General features: G+C 36.7%; 1 protein-coding gene across 2 annotated transcripts in view; it reads left to right on the top strand.

The window, feature by feature from the left end:
* Positions 1 to 27,865, top strand: part of LOC5572998 (unconventional myosin-XVIIIa) — a 381,144-nt gene that overhangs the window by 202,541 nt on the left and 150,738 nt on the right. For both annotated transcript variants that reach the window (XM_021852938.1, XM_021852939.1), the window contains one exon: positions 11,054 to 11,188. In XM_021852938.1, coding sequence (XP_021708630.1) covers positions 11,054 to 11,188 — 135 coding nt within the window. The remainder of the gene's footprint in view (positions 1 to 11,053; positions 11,189 to 27,865) is intronic.

The following is a 27,865-nucleotide window of genomic DNA, read 5'->3' as shown; positions in this document are numbered from 1 at the left end:
TACATAGTTTGTTTGAAAATTACATATGAGTATTACTGTGCATTTTGTCTCGATATGGTAGAAGTTTTAAAAAATACGTCAACATTCACAATGTCGAACAATTCAAAAGATAATTTTTAATAATGTATAAAAGAGACAAATATATGTATATTGAAATTGTATAAGAAAAAAAACATAATGCCGACACTTATAGTGACGAACCATACAAAGTTTGTTTTAAAATTACTTAAAAGTTACGCTTTCAAGAAAATATGTGTTATCACAAGAATGAAACGAACTCACCAGTTGGTAATCCATCCTCGACTGAACACAAAACTGATACTGACAGCAAAACTTCTTGGCGTCCCGAAAACAAACCGTCTTGCTTGTGCCTTCCAAATACCTACCCAGCAAGACGCTCCAAAACAGAAAAAAAAATCTCCGGCGACGAAAACATGCGCAAAACCGTGAGCCAAATCTATCGGACGACGCAAAACCGAACTGTCCTGCTTGGGCTTCACGAAGCACTACCCAGCAGGACGCTTGGAAACAGGAAAAAAAAAATTCCGGCGACGAAAACATGCGCGAAACCGTGAGCCAAATTTATCGGACGACGCAAAACTGAACTGTCCTGCTTGGGCTTCACGAAGCACTACCCAGCAAGACGCTTGAAAACAGGAAAAAAAAATCTCCGGCGACGAAAACATGCGCGAAACCGTGAGCCAAATCTATCGGACGACGCAAAACCGAACTGTCCTGCTTGGGCTTCACGAAGCACTACCCAGCAAGACGCTTGAAAACAGGAAAAAAAAAATCTCCGGCGACGAAAACATGCGCGAAATTGTGAGCCAAATCTATCGGACGACGCAAAACCGAACTGTCCTGCTTGGGCTTCACGAAGCACTACCCAGCAAGACGCTTGAAAACAGGAAAAAAAAAATCTCCGGCGACGAAAACATGCGCGAAACCGTGAGCCAAATTTATCGGACGACGCAAAACTGAACTGTCCTGCTTGGGCTTCACGAAGCACTCCCAAATTTAATCTGAATGCACAATACATCTACAAAGTTTACAGTCCGATTGAATTCGGTGGCATAATTTAACCGGAATCTTCTGATGGATTCATACCGCATTTATTGTGCTTCTTCGGCGGCTTGCCGAAGAAGAGTATAAATAAATTATTATAAAACATACTCAGATGTTACTAAAATAAAACGGTAATAAAAAGCTAAAATCTTTAATTTAAGTATGTACCGAAAATATATTGAAATTATGCCAAATGTCCGTTATGCCAAATGACCCTCATCTTTCACTTAGTTAAAAATTATGCCAAATGTCCGTTATGCCAAATGACCGTTATGCCAAATGTCCTTTATGTCAAATGGCGTTATGCCAAATGGCTTTATGCCAAATGGCCCGCTCCCTATGGAACAATACGAATTTAACAAAGAAGAACACCAAGTCCACGTGGCCGCCGAAATAAACGGGTATGACCAATCATTTGTGAACAAATTTCACAAAAGACACAGACGAAACATAACAACGAAAAAGTAAGGAGGATCAGTTTGCCTTTCTTCCTGAGAACAACAAATCCACACTCCATCGACAAGGCCTACAAGTGGCAGACCTTACGTGACCTACTGTGTAACCTTAAAGACAAAGTCCCACCGGACAGCCATCTGGAATTTACCGGATCTCTTGTAAGGATTGTCCAGATGTCTACATAGTCCAAACTCGCCGAAAAGTTAAAGTTAGACTAATAAGCGGTTTCTTCACCACCGCTTAGGCCTTAAACCTGGTTTAATCGTATGGGTAAACGTGGTTTACGACTGAAGCGAAGATGAAGAAATCGACCCTAGAAGAACACAAAAATGCAGTGTAGCAGCCCATGCGATAACTTCCAATCATGCAATATATTTGGGAAGTGCGAAGCTTACAAAAAGCGTTAGAAAAACTTCGCACTTGAACGCATGGGAGTCCATGTTCATCAGCAACGACTAAGGATAGTGCTCATAAGAACACTAAGCTGAGAAGCAGGCTTTGTCCCAGTTGAGACGTAACGCCAGAAAGAAGAAGAAGGATCCATGATGAATGAAGACGATCCATATTTCATGTCTGCTCAATTTGATAGATACGACGATCCAGTAACACTTCTCTTCGGACGCATACGAACAACGTACGAGAAGCAGTCAGTCGGACATTGTCCTGCAGATGGACTACATCGCGCCCGAAACCGGTCGACAGGAAGGTAATTTTTAAGCTTGTAAGACGTTGGTAAGAATTATAAGTGTTATATGATTACGTTTGTAAGAACTATAAGTGTTGTGTCGCATCAATCTTACGGATGTGATCCAACGGTCATCCTGTGGCACCAGTAGCCGTAGCTTAGGTATTAGAGTGGTTCAAAAAATCGATTTTGCTCCACACCGCTCATTCGATTCTAGATCAAATTCTGAGTGTCCTCCCAAAATTAGAGCTCATTTGGATGAAAACTGATACTGCACAAGCCCTTTAAAGTTTATATGGGAATTACTATGGGAAAAGCAACGAATTCATTCAATCGGTCATAGTGTTTGCCCATGTGCTCTTGGAGATTAGAACTATGTTGATACTGTGAGATACAATAATCAGCTGCAACTTTGCCGAAGACCGTTTTAAAATTGGACTGGGGCACACTCTCATCGCTGTCCATCGACCAACTTTTTAACGATCGATTCGAATATCTGATAGGTGGTCAATCGACCACCCGCAGCGCTCGTGTCGTTTTTGTTCGTGTTTGACGTTTACACACTACCGCCACCTGTTGGTCCATCGGCCAACTACAGTGTTTTAGCATTGGGCGTACATGTTTTCGCGACTATGATATTGATCGCAATTTGTTCTAAGGGTTACGTCTGTTTCTCTGTGAATAGACTATACATTTTTGGTTGAAATTTCGTAGATCGAATTGAAACAACTTGTTAACTGTTCAATGGTCAAACAACGAATGAACTTTATGGACCAATGCACGAGTTCACTAATTCGACGTTTGAGTGGTGCCGAATTCACTCGTTGCTATGGTCACGTAAATAACACGGCACCACTCAAACGTCAAATAATGAACTCGTGCATCGATCCATTGAGCGCTCCTCTGTACTCTAGTATACGACACTGAAGACGGCCTTACAGTTGAGGTCGAAATACGCGTATCTGTCAAAGCACAGAGAAACAGACGTAACACTTATAACAAATCGCGACCAAAATCATAGTCGCGAAAACTTGTGCGCCCAATGCTAAAAACACTGTAGTTGGCCGATGGACCAACAGGTGGCGGTAGTGTGTAAATGTCAAACACGAACAAAAACGACGCGAGCGCTGCGGGTGGTCGATTGATCACCTACCAGATATTCGAATCGATCGTTAAAAAGTTGGTCGATGGACAGCGATGAGAGTGTGGCGTCTGTTTGTCTGTGGTCAAAGGATACAAACTCTAGTGGAATTAAATTGTATAGTACTAAATTGGGGTTTTACACCTATTTGGGTTACTAGTTTTTCAAGGATAACTACCAGCGCTATATCTGGTCTGGTATTCACGGCTATGAACAGCATTCCTCCGATCAGACTGGCAAACTGCTGATTGTTTGGTAATCTTTCTGTTTCCTCCTCCTTTGGCTGTATATAGGCAAATTTAATGCGCCACCATCATAGAGGTCGCTAAGAAAGAACGAGAGAAATGTCACTTAAAATGTTTGTTTACGTCCAAAATTCAATTTTTCAATTCAAAAATTGGGTAATAATCAATCGATTATTGAACTATTTTCCATTGGCATAATCATTTCGAACCATTATTCTTGCGATACGCGTGATTTCACAACAAATTTAACCACTAACAAAGTATCCGAAAGTTTATAACCTATGTTGCCAAACACCAATTTTCCAATTTTACCCCACTAATCGTACATGAGCACTGGCCGGATCTGTACATTTTCGTTGGAAAACAAGTTTATTATGTTTTTCAATGCTCTCTGATCGTCTACAAAATAACCATTCCGAGAAAAAGTGTAAATTGTGTGCTACTTCCTATGCTGCACACGGTGCGTTCTCAACCAAACCTCTTTTTTGAAGGTTCTTCTACTAGCCACCAGATGTCGGAATGATCGTTTAGCTTTAAAAATATTTGCCTATAGGCCTTTATAGGATTTTGCATCCTTGTAGTCCAAATCTTGTCAAAAGTTTTTGGATGTACGCCTTCTGATTCAATGACACACTATCTTACGAACGCATTACATGGATGCCGAGAAAATGTGTTATCTCCCAATGATGTTACTTTAAAGTGATTATTTAAATTTTTGAAAATGGTCTCATGCTCCTTCTCGGACTTGCAAACAATGCACATTGGGGAAATCCGAACCCAAAGGTGGAAAAAAATGATAACTTCCACAATAGAAAGATAAAAAATAAGTTTTATAGCTCATTCGAAAGGAAATTTTCTCAGGAATCGATTGGTGATGGTTTCATGAATGTGGGGCCACTCTGGGATCAGCTATGGTGCCCGTTTTGCCCCAATTCTTTAAACATTCTAGATATTCATGTTGTTTTGAGTAAAACTGTTTTATTGTGGAGATTATTTCCGATGAAATCCATCATTTCTAGTCCATTCAACAATGTTTCACAGAGAACGTTATAAAAAGATGGAAATTTAGGGGATTATGGGGCCAAATGTACAATGCAATATTTTTGAAGAGGAATTTTTGTTTTAAATTTTTTCAACGTGTTTTTATATTGAAATAAATTTTTAAATAGTCTAATAATCATGAATATAGATTGCAGAAATAAGTTGTATTAAAATTTTTAGAATATATATGATCATTATTTATGCTCTATGCAAAATATTGTGAATAATTTACCTTCTTGTATCACAAATTCCAAACATTTCCAAACGATGTGCGATAGTTTGGGTAAACGATATTGATCTAAATGATCGATTGCCGTTAGCCTCATTGATAGGAAATAGTGGGAGCATATAGTTTTTTGGCTATTTTTGCCCCCATTCCCCTAAAAACGATTTCTTTCATAATTAATTGAACAGATATTTCTGAATTGAATTTATTGTGTACTAAATTGTTTATTCAGTAGTTGATACAGTATTTAAATCCTAAAACATAGGAGATTTTGGGGATCTTTTACACACAAATAAAAAAAAAAAAACAAATAAAAACACTCAAAAATGGATCCATTATTCTGCAGTTTTTCTTCTGATTGAAACAAATCACTCAGATTTAAATTAGTTACACAATCATACCTGAAGAAATTTCATGACAATAAAATTGCATTTTGAAGAAATTTCAAGAGAATAAAATTGCGTGGAAGTGCCCAAGTAGCTCTGCCTGCACCCTACTACTGAAAAAGTGATCATAAACAAACAAAGTCTTCCATATATTTCAATATGGCACATTTTGATTGAAGATGTAATCGTTAATAATGCTTAATTCAAAATAAATTGACGCTTGTACTGAGCTGTTTGGTAATCCAATCCGCATGGTTATTAAATTAATTAACTCATTACGCGTGGTAGAGATGGACAAATCATGGGTGAAATTATGAAAAAAATCTACGTGCTCGGCTGGAATTTGAACTCAGGACTCTTGTATACTAGACGAGTGCTTTACCAATTAAGCTACCGAGCCCGTAAAGCGCTCGTCTAGCATACAAGAGTCCTGGGTTCAAATTCCATAATTTGTCCATCTTTACCACGCGTAATGAGTTAATTAATTTCAATTTCTTCATGTTATGCATTTTAGAAGGCTCTTGAACATGCTTGAAATTCAGTCAAACAGATGTAACCATAATTACTGTTTACAATATTAACAAAGTAAGGTTCACCATGAGGAACATTGATGTCAACCAACAACCAATCTGTTAACAGCTAATGTAGAGGCAACATAACAAACATAGTAACTATAAATTATACTAATGAAATGAATGATCGATTTTGGAATTGAGAATTATTAACAACTGCATTATCACTTTTATGATAACTTTTTAAGTAGTGTATGATGGCAATTGGAATATTGAATACCAAATATCCATAAAAAGACAAAATTATTTCCCGAATAATTTCTTGTAAAATGCAATTTGACTCTCACGAAATTGCTACAGTATTGATTGAATAACTAACCTGATCCTGAGTAATTTGTTGCAATTGTTAGAGATTCTTTAGGTTGGGAACCACTATTGTCCCCAACCGGGCTTTGTCCTGGGCCTCAGGGTCGTTTTTAATTGCTCCAAGAGGAATTTGGGGATCTGGGCGGAAAAACTTCCCTTAAAAAAAACACGAAACGTAGTCCTACGTCAATGTGCGTTATCAAGGTAAAAAAATAAACGAAATTAGGAGATGGAGGAACTTAATTCAGGGCTTAGCTATTAAAAATAATGGGCGACTATGAAACCAGTTAGTTTTACATTCAATATATTCAAAAATCCGAGACAATGGGATAGGAATGAGGAAATTTACTGACATACCACTTTGTCCCCTTATTTGGCGTGGATGGGGGCCGTCGGTTTGGGCTGGGAACCTCTGGTGAACGTTAGATGTTCCTCTTCCAAATCCTGTACACGGGCCGTAGGCTTCGGCCGCGCTTGGGTTGGTTCTCCAGCGGCAAAGGTTCACTCGATGACAGGCTAACCTTCCTCGTCCCTCGGCGGCAACTCCTCACCGGGGAAATCTTTATCCGGCCGGGCCACTCTGTAGCACACCGGGGCTCTTTTTTTCCACTGCACAAGCCGGGTCCAACGTGACACGCCGGCTATTTCACCGACACTCGTAGATCTTGATCCACCGCACTTCACCGAAGCACCGAACTTTTCCGTTCACTAATGGCTACTGCTGCAATCGTGACAAGCAGTTTTATTACTCCGTTGGCTTCGGGTGGTTACTAACGGTGCTGACAGTTCGTCCTTCTTGGTAGGTACCAGTGTTGATGGTGTGCGGGTAGTATAGGGTGTTGTGGTGTGCGGGTAGGATAGGGATGGGGATGTTCAGGTAGGAGTGCATTCGATGTTTATTTTAGTAATTCATTTTTTTTTAATTTCATTTTATTTTAGTTAAAAGCATTTCAATTTTTAATATTTCAATTATTAAGTTCTAAACAGCCGTTATTATAATAATAGCGATAAGCGTAGCAATAAGGAAAATAATAATGATAACAACAATAATGAGAGTAATAATTGGAATAATAATAAGAATAATAAAATAATAAGAATAATAATGAAAGGAATTATAATAATAATGATAATAATAATAAACAAAAAAAAACTATTTACAGGGAATATTTACAAAAAACAAATGTAACCATTTTGAGAGGTTACACAATCAGAAAAAACGGCTTATGATTTCTTGATGGATTCATTTTTGATTTTTTTATTTGTTTATTTTTTTGTTTATGTGTAAAAGATCCCCAAAATCTCCTATGTTTTAGGATTTAAATATTGTATCAGATACAGAATAAACAATTCAGTACACAATGAATATGATTTAGGAAAAAAAGTTGAATTAATTACGAAAGAAATCGTGTTTAGGGAAATTGGGGCAAAAATAGCCAAAAAACTATATGCTCCCACTATCTCCTATCAATGAGGCTAACGGCAATCGATCATTTAGATCAATATCGTTTACCCAAACTATCGCACATCGTTTGGAAATGTTTGGAATTTGTGATACAAGAAGGTAAATTATTCACAATTTGTTGCATAGAGCATACATAATTATCATACATATTCTACAAATTTTACTACAACTTATTTCTGCAAGCTATATTCATGATTATTAGACTATTTTAGAATTTATTTCAATAAAAAAACACGTTGAAAAAATTTAAAACAAAAATTCCTCTTCAAAAGCATTTCATTGTACATTTGGCCCCATAATCCCCTAAATTTCCATCTTTTTATAACGTTCTCTGTGAAACATTGTTGATTGGACTAGAAATGATGGATTTCATGGGAAATAATCTCCACAATAAAATAGTTTTACTCAAAACAACATGAAAATCTAGAATGTTTAAGGAATTGGGGCAAAACGGGCACCATAGCTTATCCCAGAGTGGCCCCACATTCATGAAACCATCACCAATCGATTCCTGAGAAAATGTCCTTTCGAATGAGCTATAAAACTTATTTTTTATCTTTCTATTGTGGAATTTATCAATTTTTTCCACCTTTGGGTTCGGAATTCCCCAATGTGCAATGTACCATCATCGTTGTGCTTCGAATACAAACACGGATCGCTTTCAGAGGGCTTGAATCCAAGTTTTCGTAAAATTGAATCGAGCTTCTTGTTCGAAATATGTGCAGCTTGCTTCAATCCCCTTCGACCTTGACCGTGGCTCCTTCGGGGGCGGGCGATGAGGGCAGGATCGAACATGTCGCGCGTCATTCGCGTAGGAGTGAAAAAAGTGCCGCGATTCGTTAGTGTTGTTTGATCCTTCGACCTTGACGCTTGTTTCTGTGGGGCGGGCGATGAGGGCAGGATCAATCGTGTTGTGCGCCGCTCGCGTAGCACGGTGGAATAGTTTCGCGGGTCGCGAAACGCGTCAGTAGTGTTTGATCATTTGATCTTGTCGCTTGCTCCTATGGGGGCGAGTGACGAACACTTGTTCGGCGTTCAATGCGTTTATCGAGTAATATCGCGAATCCGGTTAGGCGCCTTCATTTCAAATTATATATTTATCGTTTACCAAAACGAATCCCTCCCCCATATCTAAACTCCCAGTGTTTACTTGAGGAAGTGCAGAGGACTCCTAGGCTTTCATGAAGCAAGTAACACGTCAACATTTCCCTCCCACCCCAAATTGACCTGCATTCGGACGCAGCCGGTGCCGTTATTGTTTATTGTAATAATGAGAGCACCAGTACTTACACATGAAGGATGCTACTGATCCCGAGTAGCGTCTGTTGGTTCCCTGTGTTCTTGCAATAACGGAGTAGCATCTGCGGGCGGTCAATTATGCTCATGCTCATGCTCATGCTCATGTTATACAACGAACATACAGCAGTAAGTTGCGTTTGAAGTTTTATATCCTTTGGCTATAACATCTTATAACAGCATTATTCACACTCAAAATAATCCAAACGTCGATACTACGTGAAAACATACGTAGTTTTTTTTTCCATCGCACTTTTCACGTAGCACTTACCTGAATTATAGGTGACCATGAATCATTGACCGATGCACGAGTTCATTATTTGAAGTTTGAGCGGTGCCGTGTTATTCATGTTACCATGGAAACTAGTGAATTCGGCATCGCTCAAACGTAAAATTATTGAACTCGTGCATCGGTCCATTATTCAACGTAGTACCTACGTGATTTTCCCGTACCTATGGTCTAATCCACCGGTGTACTAAATTCACTCGGTCTGAGAATTGTGACACTTGAGCGGGGCACGCTCCCGTATGATCCCCACGTGATCTGGACCCGCTCTAGTATCAAAATTCTTCGACCGAGTCAGTTTAGTACACCAGTGGATAAGACTATTATACAAAGTGGCTGTAGCACTGAGATGGAGTTCTGGTGAACCTTATCGAATCTTTAAGTGAAGAACACGCTAATTACCGACCATTTTAATCTTCCACATTTAAAGGAAGCTTTATGTTTTCAATAAAAAGGTATTCCAAATACTGTATCATTCCCAATTTATATCGTTTATTGTAAATACATAAACATGATTTTTCACTTTTCGTACAGGGTGACAATTTTTTTTTGCTCTTTGAATCTCTTTGCTCTTTTGCTGCACCAAACTATGTTTAGTAAGCTGGAAAATCTTCTGGGCAATCAGAATTTTGTTGGTAGTGATTTAGGCAGCTGTGGACGATGATTATGCAGCGTGTAGTGGTCGCACATTGATTGTTATTTTCCTTTGATCACATTCAATATCCAAAAATGACTGCCACCTGGCGGAATAGAGAAACTGAATTGAGTAAATTGTTTGGAAAATTTCTGTACTTACTCACTTCCTGTATAAGAAATTATACAGGAATCTCGTACAAAACCAATTGTTTGTCGATGTTTTCTGTATTTTTCGACTCCAAAATCAATTTTCAAGTAGAAAATATGGCACAATTTTATTGATTTTAAGCTGCACTCTGAATGGATTTTTCCTAACGAGCAGCATCACTCTGCACTCTGAATGGATTTTTCTTAACAGGCAGCATCAGTCACCGCTCATGTTCGAAAGATGTATGTACTACATAGTCGAAAGTTTTTTTTATTCATACCGAAAGAGTTGTAAACTTTGTGGATTTGTTTTTGAGTGACTAAGGATTCACCTAGTAGAATATACCGCACTTTTATTTTGTCATATTTCTTACTTTAGATCTACAATAAAACCACATTCATAATGTTGGTATATCATAACCTCTTACAGCTTCATTATCGCAAATGTTTATGAACAGCTAGATAATAGTCGCGATGAATCGAAATTGTAATCGAAATGTGAATCCAGACAAACAGACATAAATAATTAAAATAGGGCATGATAATATTGTATATATATATAATTTGGTGACAATCTTGACTTGTATTAATGATAATTAGTAAAAACGAAAAGGTTGACATATCAAGAATTAGACAGAGAAACGCAACACAAAACAGCCATCATACTAAAAACAGAGGAAACCGACATAACTGACATAGGAGACATGTATTTCAGGATAAAATGACATAGCTGACAGAGAAGACATGTATTTCATAAGAAAATAGTTAACATAGCAATCGAACAAAGAAATTGATGCATCAGGGGAGACCTACGAGACTGAGGGATAACTAGGAAAAAGCTTCAAATTTCCGATGTCATTCGGTCATTTGAATGGTGAATTGATTTGTAGTTAGGGTATTACACACTTACAGTCGAAGCTTGTTATAACGACATCGCAAGGGACCGTCGTAATAGGGAAAAGTCGTTATAGAGAACGGTTCAACATTGGAAAATTTTTCAAGGGACCGAAAAATGTCGCTATAGAGAGTTTTTGTCGCTATAAAAGTTGTCGTTATAACGAGCTTCCACTGTACATTTATTATATATGTTTTTTGTATTACAGGTGATGTTTCGCCCTAATGTGTTGAGCCAACTTGAAGGAAAACGCGATGAGTTGCTGTCTGAACGTATTACACGACTACAGGCTTTCTGTCGAGGATATCAAGCAAGGCGAAGGCTTACCAAAAGACGCATCCAGGTACTTTTCTACAATACTGTCCTTATTTGCATAACAGTCCAATGTTGAAAATTGACAAATGCAAAACAACTTAGCTTCATATAGTGTCTCTACAAAAAAATCTATTAAGGTACCGTGGGGCAAGTGAATAATGGATTTCGCATAGTTGGAATTCTTCAAAGCCTAGAGACTTTAAATTAAAACAAATAAGGTCGTGTATATTTTTTAGCTTGACCCCTACTAAATATAAGCAGTATGCTAAAATTTATTTTTTTTGTAAAATCAAAGAAAAAAGTACAGAAAAAGTTTTTGAAAAACGTCTTCTTACTTTTCACTTGCTCCACAAGTGGGGTAAGTGAAAAGTTTATCTTTTTGAACAATAAATTCCAAAACTAACAGTTATATTCACGATTTCTATTGCCTTTAACATTTGTCAAGGCGTCCCAATGAACAATAACATAAGTAACATGTAAACAAAGAAAATTTTATTCTTGTTACTTGAATTTTCTTCTGTACAGTTATGTTTGTTGAAATGATTCGACAACATTATAACTGCAACATTTCCAATGTTACCGTGAAGGCCCCATACTCTGCGCACTTGAGGCTTTTCAATTTTCAAACAGCTGTAATTAATTGAAAACAAAACACAATATTCTGAAATGTTGGAAGCAAATACTTATTGATCTTATGTATAAGGAATAAATATAAAAGCTTCACTAAGTAATGATTTTTATAGCAAATTTTAAATTTTTCTCAAGGGTGTTCGTGTTCCTAACTCTGCGCATTCATTTTTGCAATGCTCCTTATTCTGCGCATTTAGGTTCCTAACTCTGCGCACTCGATAAATTTTTTATAACAGTTGAAATATTTTACTAAATATATTACTAGAATTTAAACTCCGAATCAATCTTCATATGCTTGCTTTATACGGCTTTACGTCCCCAGTGGAGCGTGGAATGTCTCTAACACAAGTTTACTAAGTGAAGTGAATTTCATCTATAATTCAATTGAATGCCATTAAGTGCAACTCTCAAAACAATCGAAATCATCATATGTTATCCAAAACATCTATTTAACTTAGTTTTCTAAATTCCAAACCAACGATTAAACCTCGATGTTCCATTACTCGATATTGACTCATGAAACTATACAAAAAATCAAAATTATTTTATTGCATGGTTAGGGAGCATTCAAAAATTACGCCCATCGTTCAGCGGAGGAGGAGTCTATGAAAATGTGACAATGCATTCATTAGGAACTGAAAAATCGCGACAGGGGATTGAGGGGACGGAGTGTAGAAATCCTTAAAATATGATGGACGTCATTTTTTAATCATCCCTTCCTATGATGGTCCCATCAAACAATTTTCCAAAGCATTTCTATTCCATATCTCGATGGTGTCGACAAGTCGATGGTTCCCTTCTATATCGACATCTGGAGGGTTGATTGTATGTTGAAAATAACGTTTTATACCTGCTGCGCATAGTAAGGAACATAGTTGAAAAATGGTTCCTTACTATGCGCACTTAAGAAGAATAAGAAAATGAAGAGAAAATAAGTTGCACTTCACCAGTGATGATTGCTCGATAAATAAACTAGTGCCTACGTACTAAAAATCTGAAATGTATTCTCTTTTTTTTGCTAACGGGCATAAGCCCATAGCATTTTTGCTAACGGGCAGTCAATTTGGACGTTTTTCAATATGTTTAAAGCTATTTTATTTTTTATTAAAGTAATAAACGTAAATTTATCAAGAAAATTCTTCGCGTGCTTTTTTATTACTATTGTAGCAATATATGAAACATAAATTTTGAACAAAAATGTAAGTATTTTACCAGATTTTGATGGGTTTTGCTGAAAGTGCGCAGAGTTAGGGGCCTTCACGGTAGTTCTTACATCATGGGACAGCAATTGCATTTCTGCTCTGTAGAATTTACTACGCTCTTTTTTTTTAAGAAAATCAGGTAATAACTCTTCGGGAGAAATCAAACGGAATCCTTCAATAAAGTATTTGGAAACTTTTTTATGTGGATGCACCTATACCCCATTTTTATGTTTTGAACTAGCTTTACATAGACATTCTACGAGATTTCCGTGCGTTCTCTTATATTGGAACTTTTCAATCAACGTCTTCCTTTTAATTGGCTGTCCGAAGTAAACATATTAATATCGTAATATTTGGCAACCTTTTTTTAGAGAACTTCCATGATTTGGCCATGATAATAGCTTTTAACGCTTTGAGTATAGTGTTTCTTGAATCATCAGCACGTTCTGTTGTTCTATGATAATTGCGAACCTTGTATACTTAAAGATACCTAAATAGAAAACACAAATTCAACTTTTCACGTGCCCCACGTGAGTAGAAAATTGACGGTGTTTCAATTTAGTTATTTTTAGGTCTATGTCGAATTAATTCTAAAACTTTTTTACTGCAGTTTAACTGACAGTTTTAAACTGCAATAAAAAAGTTTTAGAATTAATTCGACATAGACCTAAACTGCCGTGAATCGCATGTCAGTCCCATCTGCATTTTCGTCAAAATTGAGTTAAGGTCAGTTTTCAACATATCAACATCATCAATATATCAGCTGCACTAATGAGATGTTATAATTTGTTCGGAAAAATTAGGAAAAAATAGCAAGTCAAATTGTCCCATAATGAAAAGTAACCGCATATCAGTCCCACTACAGATTTCCGCACCGTGTCACACAAAAATGAACCGTCTTTTGATCATCTTTATATTTTCCTCGGAAGGATATCGCGAAAAGCAAACTCTGAAAGTTTCATTAAGATTTGAACATGATCAAATCCTCTGGAAAATTTTGAATATTCGTACCTATGGAAAACGAATTTGGAAACTTTACAGCCCATTTTCTCAATGCCTACTTTTTACAGAGGGGACTGACTTGCGATTCACGGCAGTAAAAATAACTAATGTAGTTTTTCTTTATTTGCACCGCCTGCACCGTTTTCCCACCGGTGCACAGTGCGTTGAATGTATGGAGATGCGGGACAAAAATCAAAACTGGAAGATCAAGCCATCTAAGCACCTTGGTATGAATGGAAAAGTTTTTTCTGGTGATAATTTGCATAAATGACATATAGTATACGCTTAATCGCAAAACTGTCCTAAGCGCCAATTCCATTATTTTCCAAGAAAAACCTTGTAATTTGAACTATTATTGTCTATAATGATGTAAGAAGTTATTTGCAAATATGTCTCTTCACACTCGTAGCTGCAAAAGTGACTTATACTCCTTGTTGCAAAAAAATGAGCATATTTTTAAAATTTTCTAGTTTTTAACATGAAATTCGAATAAAATCTTGGAAACTTTATTTAAAATATATTATTTTAAACATAAACTTGCTCTGGTGTAATGTCTTGTTCAGCTTTGACCACATAGCGTTGCGAGATTTTCGGATTTTTTATCACAAACAACTCATTTTCATACTTGTGCTGGTTAAGGAGTATACCGAAAAATAATTGAAAATCTCAAAGAGTTGCAGGAAGTTGCAGCTGTATCTTTCAGATCTCTTAGAGGACACTCTGAGAAACATGTCTGTGGGTAACTTAGGGTGGAACTCGGTGGAACTTTTTTTGAATCGATAACCAAAGTTACATGTTAGTATTTCATAAGTTTGATTTCATAGCCAACTCATCGTGCCGATTTCTCATATTCAAAGTTAAAATTGGTGTGCCTATCCCATCAAATATACTTTACCAACCTTCAAACATGTTCTCTTTCAAATTTTGATTGAATGGATTAGTTTCAACACCCTCCGTACTAGTTGAAAGTAATGTTGAAAACATGCGACAAAATTAAGTTTTTCTGCTACTCCGACAACTGTCACTTTCGACGCTTATTGTAGTCGTTTTAGTGCTTTTTAAATCTTTTAAATACACGTTTCAATAGCCAATGTTATCTATAAACACTTGTGGATACTTATTATCGCCGAATAAAATAACTTGAAATTTGATTTTTGTCTATGGAGCAACGCACTGTGCGGTGTAGCAAAAGTTGCACCCAAACCGTTCTTTTATTCCGCAGGTAGCACATCGTTTTTACACTCGATCGCCACCGGTGCAGAAAATCCTACACCCTGATCGAGATGGGTGTAGCAGGTAATGTACTCTTTTCACCAATACATGTATGATTCTTAGCTGTCAGTGGCGTTCTTGTTTTGGTCCCTTTGGAAGGTTTCGTTGTTTTCGTTCACGAATAAGGTAGATTCTTCATTTTTGCTCATTTCTGACTGCGCAGATAATATGAGTTTATTTCTGAATTGTATCTTTTTATTCAGTAAAAGAAGAAATGTTCTTAGCATTTTATAAATGAACAACACTGTAAAAAATGAAGATCTTATAAGTATAATTAGGGGCGAGCGAGCCATTTGGCATAAAGCCATTTGGCATAAGGTCATTTGACATAACGCCATTTGGCATAAAGGACATTTGGCATAATTTTTAACTAAGTGAAAGATAAGGGTCATTTGGCATAAGGGACATTTGGCATAATTTCAATATATTTTCTGTACATACTTAAATTAAAGATTTTAGCATTTTATTACTGTTTTATTTTAGTAACAGCTGAATCTGTTCTATGATAATTTATTTATTCTCTTCTTTGGTAAGCCGCCGAAGAAGCACACCAAGTGCGGTATGAATCCATCAGAAGATTCCGGTTAAATCATACCACCGAATTCAATCGGATTGTAAACTTTGTAGATGTATTTTATACGACTTATGTTGACTTTCAATGATCTCGTTTACTAATAGACGAAATACCGATAAAGGAAAAGATGGTGAATTTCTTTCAGAAGCTTCCAAGTTAATCGAAAACAACTAAAAAACGATGTACTTTTTCTTTCTATATAAATACACGTTTTATATTTGATTTTATATGCTCAGGTGATGACTTTTGTGAGTTGAGCATGTGTGAATATTCAATAAATATGAATTTATCTCATATCGTCTATTAGTAAAATTGATTTTGAACGAGATAGAAAATATTGCTGTGTGCGTTTTGAAATGCATATATCAAATGCGGGAACGCCAAACGCGGTAAGATTTTTAACAAGTAAGGCGATGTCAAAGGTCAAAGAGTGATTTTCTTTGCTATGTTGGCGGTGATATGGATCATGGTTGCTAAGTATTCTTTGGCTACTTTGTGTGCAGCTCAGTTATACTGGATTTGCACGTCAAACGCAAAAAGCAATATCATCTTCTCTTAATTTTGCTCAGAGATACTCGAAAGACTGCAAAATCATTAGGTGGGAAGAATCGTTTTCTTCAGGTGCTCATAGTTGAGATACAAGGCACACAAAATATTAAATTTTAAGATGAAAAACTCAAATAACATGAAAACCATAAGAAATACAACTATGGCATAGTTGTAGCAAATGATAAGTATTAAATCTTTGTAGAACTTGGTGGGCCAATAAATCGATAAAATAAAACACTTGAAAGCGACGATTTTTTTTTATTAAAAATACTAAATTATCGCGGCTCTTAAGCTAATCGTTTACAGAGTTGCTCGCTGTCACTATCAACGCCTAAAACTTGCTGATTTGTACAGGCAGACTGCGATACAATACGGATCATTCTATATCACATCAACATCATGCTGTCTACGCCATCACCAATGCATTTTTTTTTTTTTTTTTTTGACGTTGGATAACGTCTTACGGCAACATACTGGGGTACAATTTCGAAAAACGAAAAATCGCTCGCGTCACGAAAAGTGGTTAGATTTTGACTGTTAATAACTTACTAACGCCCGCATAAATTTTCAAGATTCTTGCACCAATCGATTGCAAATCTTTCTACGAATCTACTCAAATAATGAAAACTATTGATTTTCATGACTAAACTATTGAAAAATAGGTAAATATCGAGGCATGTCTTATTTTTCATAGAAAAGCACATTTTTCTTGCTGTTATAAGGTTTTGATGTTTTGAAGTTTACATGTGCCGTAATTTCGAGTGAAATTGATCATTTTTCATGGTTTTTCGTGTCTGTTTTCAATCATGTTGAAAATGCCAAACAACTGAATACAAATACGACGGTCAACCTCTTTGGCTCATGTGCCAAAATGTTATAACAAATGTGCTAAAAATCATCCCTTAAATAGAAAATCGGGAAATCCCATTTCGGGGTGAAATTGATCACTTGTCAATGCGATTATTGTTATTTTTTGAAACGACTCTACATAATGAATATGAGCTCCCTGAATTCGAATATATTCTTGCAAAATGCTTAATAATGCAATATGTAAAAAATAATGAATAGTTAATTTCTATAATTGTGATAAAAACGCCTAGATGTAGGCAATTTCTTAAGGATAAACCTGATATCCAACAGAAATTTAATTATTTCAACCGTATGAGCTAATTGGTACCAGTTTAGAAGATGAAATCGGGCTCGGGGATATATTTTAAGCATCCTTACAAACTTTACTTACAGTGACCCCACAGTTATGGATCAACTAAGGGTCATTTTTCAGAACAAAATATGATTAAAACACATGGTGATACTGTACAAATTAAAATTACCTTCCTGACCATGCAGAAAATAGTTGTTTTCGAGAATACAGCTCAAAATTCTCGGTTATTTACCAAAAAGTGTCGATTTCAATAGAAATTCCAAACGATGTCCACCCCACAGATGTGGATCAGTGGGAGAGGAGGATTCTATTATGGATCAAATCGACTCATATTATGGATCAAAACACTATAACAGCAATTTATCTGCGAAGTAAACGAATGGTGTGTTAGTGAAAGCATACGTTTTGGCGTTTCTTTCGGAATCGTCTTATCTTTGATTCATAACTGTGGTATGGGTTTCAATGCCCCAAAGATATGAATCAACGCTTCTGGGAATACGGTTGACATTTTATTTCATACGGACGGAAAAAATATACTTAAGCATATTATGATTGATTACGATGCTGTACAGATTTATGGTTAACGTAGGTAAAATGTGTTCTGCTAAATTGCACCTGTATTTGATGAGATATTCCCGTTTTATTCCAACTCTGATCCATACCTGTGTGCTATCCATAATTGTGGGGTGACTGTACTTTGAAAAATTCCGTTGTCATCGTCGCTACCTACATGCAAATGCATGCTAGAGCGATCAGAGTATCAATTTGTCAAACAAAGAGCTAAAACTAATCAGCAACAGCTAACTAGAAAACTAATTAACCAACATTATAATTGATAAATAAATTAATAAATCAATTAATAGTTATAGATGAAGTGTCTCTGGTTGTAACTCTTTTACATCGAATGACCCGTTTTGTTGTAAATTGTGCTGCAATTCAATTTAAGCGCGTTCTCCACGGATACGACGAGTCAGTTGGATGTCCTTCGGTATGATGCTGACACGCTTGGCTTGGATCGCGCACAGGTTGGTAATCCTAAACAAACCGATCAGATAGGCCATTCGCTTCCTGCAGGACCATGACGGCCGAGCTCTGGAATCGCAGATTTGTCTCTACATTTCTCCGGATACCACTACGAAGCAGAAAAAGTTCTTCATGGTGCGGAACTTCTTCGAGTATAACGGTCTATCGGTGTTGAAGTGTTATCCGAACCAAACTTACACGACAGATTTTCTGTGCTAACACACAATGTCCACAATAGGACGGAATTGACATGCAACAAATAATATGAAAATTGATTGGATTTTTATCAGTAGAAATCTCTCATAAGTTTGTGCCGGTCTCGAGCCAGGAAATAGATGAAGCTAACGTTATCCAACGTCAACTTGGCGGTTGTATCTCGGAAACAACCTCTTACTTTTTTTTTTTTTTTTTTTTTTAATTTCTTTATTAGTATCATTCCAAACATTACATTCATTTCTTATATCTAGGTGTTCTGTGTTATTTGACAACACTATCATCCTAATTTGGTAAAACAAATTTAAGATTTAATTAACATTTTGTTAACAACATATTACATTTCATTTGCCGTAGCAGTTCAGTTTTTTTTACAGGTGAGTTCATTTCACCTGCTTATAAGAGAAAAAAAAAAACGTTTTTAATATACTTAACCTAACTTAACCTAAACGTATAACGCATTAATCGTGGCAATAGAAGATTGTAACGATTTTTGCTTGAAATTATTAATGATTGTATTTGACATTTGTTCCAATGTTTCAACATTGGATATTCTATGTAACTCATTGGTACTATACCAGGGAGGAAGCCTCAGAATCATTTTCAAAATTTTATTTTGAATTCTCTGCAGAGCTTTCTTCCTGGTATTACAACAGCTAGTCCATATTGGTACAGCATACAACATGGCTGGCCTGAAAATTTGTTTGAATATCAACAGCTTGTTCTTAAGACAAAGTTTTGATTTTCTATTAATAAGGGGATAGAGACATTTTACATATTTATTACATTTGGCTTGAATGCCCTCAATGTGATTTTTGAAAGTTAAATTCTTATCTAGCATGAGCCCTAGATACTTAACTTCATCTGACCAATTTATTGGAACCCCTCTCATCGTGACAACATGTCTACTTGAAGGTTTCAAATAAAGGGCTTTTGGTTTATGTGGGAATATTATTAGTTGAGTTTTGGAAGCATTAGGAGAAATCTTCCATTTTTGCAAGTATGAAGAAAAAATATCCAAACTTTTTTGCAATCGACTACAGATGACACGCAGGCTTCGTCCTTTGGCGGAGAGGCCTGTGTCATCCGCAAACAAAGATTTTTGACATCTCTGAGGTAGCTCAGGTAAGTCAGATGTGAAAATATTGTATAATATTGGTCCCAAAATGCTGCCTTGAGGAACACCAGCTCTTACAGGAAGTCTTTCAGATCTGGAGTTCTGATAATTAACCTGAAGTGTACGATTTGACAGATAACTTTGAATTATTCTAACAATGTATGTTGGAAAATTAAAGTTTTTTAATTTTACAATCAAACCTTCATGCCAAACACTGTCGAATGCTTTTTCAATGTCTAGAAGAGCAAGACCAGTAGAATAGCCTTCAGATTTGTTGGAACGGATCAAATTTGTTACACGTAAAAGTTGATGAGTGGTCGTATGTCCATGGCGGAATCCGAACTGTTCATTGGCAAAAATTGAATTTTCGTTGATGTGGGCCATCATTCTGTTCAAAATAACCTTTTCAAAAAGTTTACTGATGGAGGAAAGCAAACTGATTGGACGATAGCTAGAAGCTTCTGCAGGATTTTTGTCTGGTTTTAAAATTGGAACAACCTTAGCATTTTTCCATTTGTCAGGAAAATATGCTAATTGAAAACATTTGTTAAATATATTAACTAAAAATGATAAGCTACTTTCTGGAAGTTTCTTGATGAGGATGTAGAAAATTCCATCATCGCCAGGAGCTTTCATGTTTTTGAATTTTTTAATAATAGTTCTCACTTCTTCCAAATCAGTCTCCCAGGCATTTTCGAAAACGTTCTCTTGATTGAGAATATTTTCGAACTCCTGAGTAACTTCATTTTCAATTGGACTAGTAAGTCCTAAATTAAAATTGTGCGCACTTTCAAACTGCATAGCAAGTTTTTGAGCTTTTTCGCAATTAGTTAGTAATAATTTGTTTTCCTCTTTCAATTGATTGATTGATTTGACTTTATTAACGAGATTTTTAGCCCTGGGCTAGTTCATCTCGGGACCAACGGCTTTACTTCCCTTCCGAAGGAAGTCGTCACTATAACTTTTTACGTCATAAGTGACTATGTCGGGGATGGGATTCGGTCCCAGGTCCTCGGCGTGAGAGGCGAGTGTTCTAACCACTACACCAGGTCCGTCCCGTTCCTCTTTCAATGCCGGTATTGGCTTCTGAGGTTTTTTTTTTCAAGATTTTCGATAATTTCCAAAAAGGGCTTAGAGCCAGGGTCCAATTGAGAAATTTTATTTTCAAAATTTTTGTTTCTTAATTGAGCAAAACGTTTCTTGATTTCTTTCTGCAAATCCTGCCATATAATTTTCATAGCAGGATCGCGAGTGCGTTGAAATTGCCTTCTCCTCACGTTTTTAAGACGGATCAAGAGTTTAAGATCATCGTCTATAATCACGGATTCAAATTTTACTTCACATTTTGGAATTGCAATGCTCCGGGCTTCAACAATGGAATTTGTTAAAGTTTCAAGAGCATTGTCAATATCAAGTTTAGTTTCTAAAGAAATGTTAACATCAAGATTAGAGTCAACATACGTTTTATATATATTCCAGTCAGCTCGTAAATAATTGAAAGTGGAGCTGATAGGATTGAGAATCGCTTCTTGGGATATTTGAAATGTAACAGGGACATGATCAGAATCAAAATCAGCATGAGTAATCAGTTGGCTACAAAGATGACTAGAGTCGGTTAAGACCAAATCAATCGTAGATGGATTTCTAGAAGAGGAAAAACATGTGGGGCTATCAGGGTATTGAATTTAGAAATATCCTGAAGAGCACTCATCAAATAAAATTCTGCCGTTGGAATTACTTTGAGAATTATTCCATGACCGATGTTTGGCATTAAAGTCACCAATGACAAAAAATTTTGACTTATTGCGAGTCAATTTACGCAAGTCAGTTTGGAGCAAATTAACTTGCTGCCCAGAGCATTGAAAAGGCAAATAGGCAGCTATGAAAGTATATTTACCAAACTGTGTTTCAACAGAAACACCTAAAGTTTCAAAAACTTTAGTTTCAAATGATGAAAACAGTTGATGTTTTATACGCCTATGAATGATGATTGCAACTCCCCCACATGCCCCATCAAGTCGATCATTACGATAAACAAAAAAGTTAGGATCTCTTTTGAGTTTAGATCCAGGTTTTAAATACGTTTCGGTAATAACTGCTATATGCACGTTATTAACCGTAAGAAAATTAAACAGCTCGTCCTCTTTACCATTCAGAGAACGAGCATTCCAATTTAAAATATTTAAATTATTATTTGGATCCATTAGAAAAACGTAATCCAATAACAATTTGATTTGTAAATTTTACACCTACTTGGACTGCTTCAGTCATAGTGGTGGCTTTGAACATTGCATCAATCATTAGATTCAATTGTTCAGTTAGAAAATTAAAATCAGAGGCAGACATGTCATGTGATATCCCATTGGAATTTCCGGTAGACGAAGAAGCGGAGTTACCTGTGGCGGTAGGGTTTTTCCATTTGATTTGAAACAAGTAGAATGGGTACCCATGGATCGAACAGGGGAGGAGTTCGAATTTCCTGCTACGATATCGGCAAAGGATTTACCATGGGTAGATACATTCGAAATAGAAAGATTCGAACGGCTACCCGACGGATTAAAATTAGTTTGTGAATGAGCATGATTATGATCTTCCTGATGGGTATGATTCATGATCAAGCGATCGTTAACTGAAAAATGAGCATTGTTCGATACTTTACCAGGCAAATTCCGGAAACGACCGTTATCGTAACGGATATTATCTTTCATCTGCCTGGCACGAGCCTCAATGACCTTTTTGCGTGAAGGACAATTCCAGAAATTGGACTTATGGTTAGCCCCGCAATTACAACATATGAATTAGGTGGTATCTTCCTTCACTGGACAGACGTCTTTGGCGTGAGAAGAACCTCCGCAAATCATGCATTTAGCATCCATGCGACAATTTTTTGTACCATGACCCCACTTTTGGCACCGACGGCACTGAGTGGGGTTCTGGTAATTTCCTCCAGGTTTCTGGAAATGTTCCCATGTCACACGGACATCAAACAAAAGTTTTGCTTTTTCTAAAGCTTTAATATTATTTAGTTTGTGGGCTTCGTAGCCGTGCGGTTAGTGTCACCGAGGCATTTAGCCGCATCGTGCTATGGAGTGTGGGTTCGATTCCCGCCTCAGGCCGAAAAACTTTTCGAGAGGAATGTTTTCCGACTGTGCCACTGGGCGTTGCATGCTAGTCCGTTGTCTAGTGTGGTGCTTCCTTCAAAGGGCAAATAGCCCACTGGAAGCATTAACGTGTAGTGTCTCTTTCTCTCTTTAGTTCTTTTTTGTTAAAATGAACTAAATATAATTCTTGAGAATGCCCTTTCCGAACAATGCCAGATTGGGTTCTCTTTTTCATAATGATTACTTGGACTGGGGAAAATCCAAGTAAATCATTTATTCCATTTTTGATCTCTTCAGGTGATTTATAGTCACTTGAGAGACCTATCAAGACAACTTTGAACAAACGTTCAGTTTTGTCGTCATAAGTAAAAAATTTGTGCTTCTTCTCTTCAAGATGTTTGAGAAGAAGCTCACGATCTTTAAGAGTTTCCGGCAAAACGCGACAGTCTCATTTCTTTGCGATTTGGAAGGAAACCTTGATTCCCCTAATGGAGTTCAAGATCTCCTGCCTAAATCCCCCAAATTCGGAACAACTGACCACGATAGGCGGCACTCTTTGCTTCCTCACTTGAATCAAAGAGCCTGGGCTAGAGGCTGCTTCGATTTGGTGTTCGGAAAATTTGTCTAGAGCATCGAACTGATTGCTCATTTCGATACAATTATTCATTTCACCCTTGGAAGAAAGTTCGCATTCCGGGGAAGCGTCCTTTCTTCCATTCTTGCCACGTGTAGTGACAGTTTTAAAACCCACTTTTTTGGAAGGAAGTAGTGAATTCAGAGATTCACCCTTCCTTTTGTTTGTTGTTGATACCATGTTTAATTAATAAACGAAAGAAGACGTGACCTTCGAAAGGTTTTTTCCCAAGACGGTGTCCAAGAAGGATTACCACCGCTAGCTTTCGCCAACGGGTCCAACGAAAAATCGAAGGCACGGGTCCAAACAAGGATCGTAAAGGGATCAATAGTAGAAAAAATAGTACTGAAAAGTACGGTTTTAGTAGCACTGAAAAGTACCGTTTTTAATTTTAGCACTGAAAAGTACTGTTTTTGTAGCACTGAAAAGTACTGTTTTATTGCTTTAGGTAGTTTTTAAGAAAACTTCCAAGAGCAGAGAGAATTCGTGTACGCACAGCACGAAGGTACGATGCGCACTGATCACCAATGCATTGATGATTGACATCGATAGACTATGGATATGGATGATAGGTTAAGTTCAATTTTAAATTAAGCAAATAAAATGGCAACTTATCAATACGATATTTTTGATAAAGCTGCAGATGAATTGAAACTATGTGTTGGTCACAGAAGAACAATAATAGCTTGGAGAATTGTCACTTCTTCTTCTTGGCATTACGTCCTCACTGGGACAGAGCCTGCTTCTCAGCTTAGTGTTCTTATGAGCACTTCTACAGTTATTAACTGAAAGGTTTCTTTGCCAAAGTTACCATTTTTGCATTCGTATATCGCATGGCAGGTACGATGATAATCTATGCCCAGGGAAATCAAGGAAATTTTTATTACAAAAAGATCCTGAACCGACCGGGTTTTGGGATTCAGCATGGCTTTGCTTTGTAGCCACGGACTCTAGCCATTCGGCTAAGGAAGGCCCCAGCGAGAAGGAGAATTGTCACGTGATCACTCATTTTGAATGGACCGATGCACGAGTTCATTAATTTGACGTTTGAGCGGTGCCGAATTCACTGGTTTCCATGGTCACGTAAATAACACGGCACCGCTCAAACGTCAAATAATGAACTCGTGCATTGGTCCATTGATTATAATCTAGAGTGCGATGTCGCATCACTGCTGTTGGTTGCCAAATCAAAGTGATATTGATAGCTCGCAACTGATATTAATAGTTTATGTAAATCAGCCATACGCTGTTATGACTGATATTGAGCAACTCTGATTACACAGCGTAACAAAAATGATATTTTTGCGTGTCTCAAGAATCAAATTATATGTCTCTAGTAGATTAAGCGTTGCTGAATCTGATGCTGTTCTCAGAAATGTTCCAGCACGTCACAATTTTTAGCTACAGGTCACCAAAGTTGTATAGAACACTGGTTTCATTGATGTTTACATAAAATTTAAACAATGATTTATCAAAAACTATTATGTTCTAATCTACCAAGCATGCAAAATAGGACTTTAACTTTCATTTCAGATATAATTTGATTGAAATTGCACGATTGTATTGAGGTTTAATCGATTTTTTCAACATGCTTGCAGACTCCATACGAAATTCTTCGTTTCTCTTATATGGCAAAATGCCATACTATTCTAAACCAACAAAAAATAACTTTTGAGCATCGGAAGTATTATGAACTTTATTGATAAGTATTGTTATACACATAAAGTTTGAGTTCTGAGGCAAATTAAGCAAATAATTTGCCATACAAGCTGGAAAACTTGCATGCAAGTTGGCTTAAATAGTCAAATTTAGCTATTTCAATAGCCAATATCTCAAAAACTAGACGTGCTATGATATTTCTGTAAATGGCAATGGATTCAGCAACCCTTAGATAAATAATTAGCGGTATTTTGGTGCTTGAGACAAAATCGTGTTCCGCAGTGTTATTTACTACAACTTTGCTGAACATACCAACTCACCATTCGTTAAAATAAAGAAGTTGGCCTATACCTACTTCACTCTTGTAATCATCGTAAAAAAAATTTGATGCGTACATTTTGTAGTACTGAAAATTCGGTGTCCGGCTACTTGGCCGAATGTCGTTTGGCTGAATCATGAAAATAAAAATCAAATGACACCACCTCTGATATGTAGGTTTCATAAGTGTGGCCCAATAACTGATAAGCTAATTAATTTGTTGTTTTTCATAATGTGACGGGACGTATTTTTTTATCACTCTATAAGAGCTCTAAGAGAATGGTAAAATCAACCCGTTAATTCAGGACGATGTTGTGAACTCCTCACATCGCGTCAAGACTCTGAGATGACGGTTAATTCGTTTCTGGACTACCAAAGGTGTAATAAGTTTTCAAGTGTTTTATTGATTTCATCAAATTTTTTTCCTTCTTTTGCACATAGGCTATTCATTCGAGTTATACTATTGAAAATAGTTCAGCTTATATTTTAATTGGGAAGTTTACCTTCTTTAAATCATCGGAAGTTCTTTGTAGTTGTACTGATAAAACTATTATATGCATAATTTTCATAAGAGATTTTTCCTTCTTTTGATCATAGGCTGTTCTTTCGAGAGTGAAGTATTTCTCATAGTTATTCATGTTAAAGCTTATAATAAGGGTAGCAGGGGTAATATGCACCCCAGGAGTAAAACGACTTTTCGGGGGTTCTACAAATATTTTAGAACATTTTTCTGGAAGTTGGATTTGTAAAATCGCATGTTGTGGGTCACTCCTATCCGCCCTTGACGAATCTTTTCCAATTTTTTTACAAATACTCTCAAAAGGCACCGTGGGGTTATTTTGCCTCAAGCGTGCATCTTACCCCACGTTCCCTTACGTCTTATTCAAAACATTTTTTTTACCTCAACTTGGGTGAGTTTCATTCTCCTCCTGCTTGCGTATAGCAATAAACGACTCGGGGAATATTTGAGTCAAAGAAACCAAGACTTGTGGTTACTAGAGCTATGGCATATATTACTTAGTACGATCCGGGGATCAAAACAACCAGATCCAGCAAAAGGACGAATAAGTCTTAAACCTTTTTGGTTACTGTCAAAATCTAACTACAAACATCTGCAGGTGGCTATCACCGCTAGCAGAGAAGTGAATTACTGCTTAAATTTAGGATGTTCTTCTTTCAGCACGAACTGTTTCTTGAAATACTACTAAAAAGCTAATTATGTGTATATCAATGATGGTGTAACCTTATTCATGAATAAGCCGAATAAGTTCTTTGAAATTCATTATAAATCCATGCTAGTTCACCTTTGTTTTCAATTTCGGCCGAACGGCATTCGGCTAAATGGCGTTCGGCCAAATGACATTCGACCAAATGACATTCGGCCAAAAGACCCAAAACCGAAAATTCTGAACATATTATCAGAAGCAACTATGGTTCTAAAATCAATAAATCGAGACGAAAACCTCTTGTCCGCCTAAATTACCGACCAGTGTGCACTGGTTAATCGGGTTCGTTGGAACACGAAATGTTATTTAAAAGATAATTGTAGTAGCAATGTTGCTGCATTTTTTTTCTTCTGTTTTCCAAAGTCATTACCTTGTTTTCAATTTTTAATTTCAAATTAAGAAATATTGCGTCACTGATTGACACCCTAGTTCATCTTCTGTTATCCTGTTTAGTCATGATAGATTTACCCTTCTTTTAAACATAAGGTATTCTTTCGAGGGTTATTGCTATAGCGAATCGACGCGTTATTTTGTTATATAGGAATTTACCCTTCTTTTAAACACGACTTTATCTTTTGAGTAATATTACAACAGTTTATTCACATAGAAAAAGGAATATCTAAATTATTATACCAAATAACCCTTACTTTTCAGATGGTTTGATATTATGCCAAATGCCCTATACTTCACATATGGCTTGATATTATGCCAATTGATTCTTACTTGACACATGGCTTGATATTATGCCAAATGTCCGTTATGCCAAATGACCCTTTATTTTCACATTGTTCAAAATTATGCCGAATGACCGTTATGCCAAATGGCTGTTATGCCAAATGTCCCATATGCCAAATGGCGTTATGCCAAATTACCTTATGCCAAATGGCTTTATGCCAAATGACCCAGACCCTAATTAGGGATACTAATGACGTCTGAGTATGTTTTATCAGTATGTAGGGGAACTTTGTCAGAAAAATGAACTTTTCATTCAGATGTTTAGATTACTGAAAAGAGGAGAGAAGC

The sequence above is a fragment of the Aedes aegypti genome, chromosome 3 (genome assembly GCF_002204515.2).
Source record: "Aedes aegypti strain LVP_AGWG chromosome 3, AaegL5.0 Primary Assembly, whole genome shotgun sequence".
Classification (NCBI taxonomy): Eukaryota; Metazoa; Arthropoda; class Insecta; order Diptera; family Culicidae; genus Aedes; species Aedes aegypti.
Note: the sequence above shows the minus strand (reverse complement) of the source record. Positions and strands in the feature narration are given on the sequence as shown.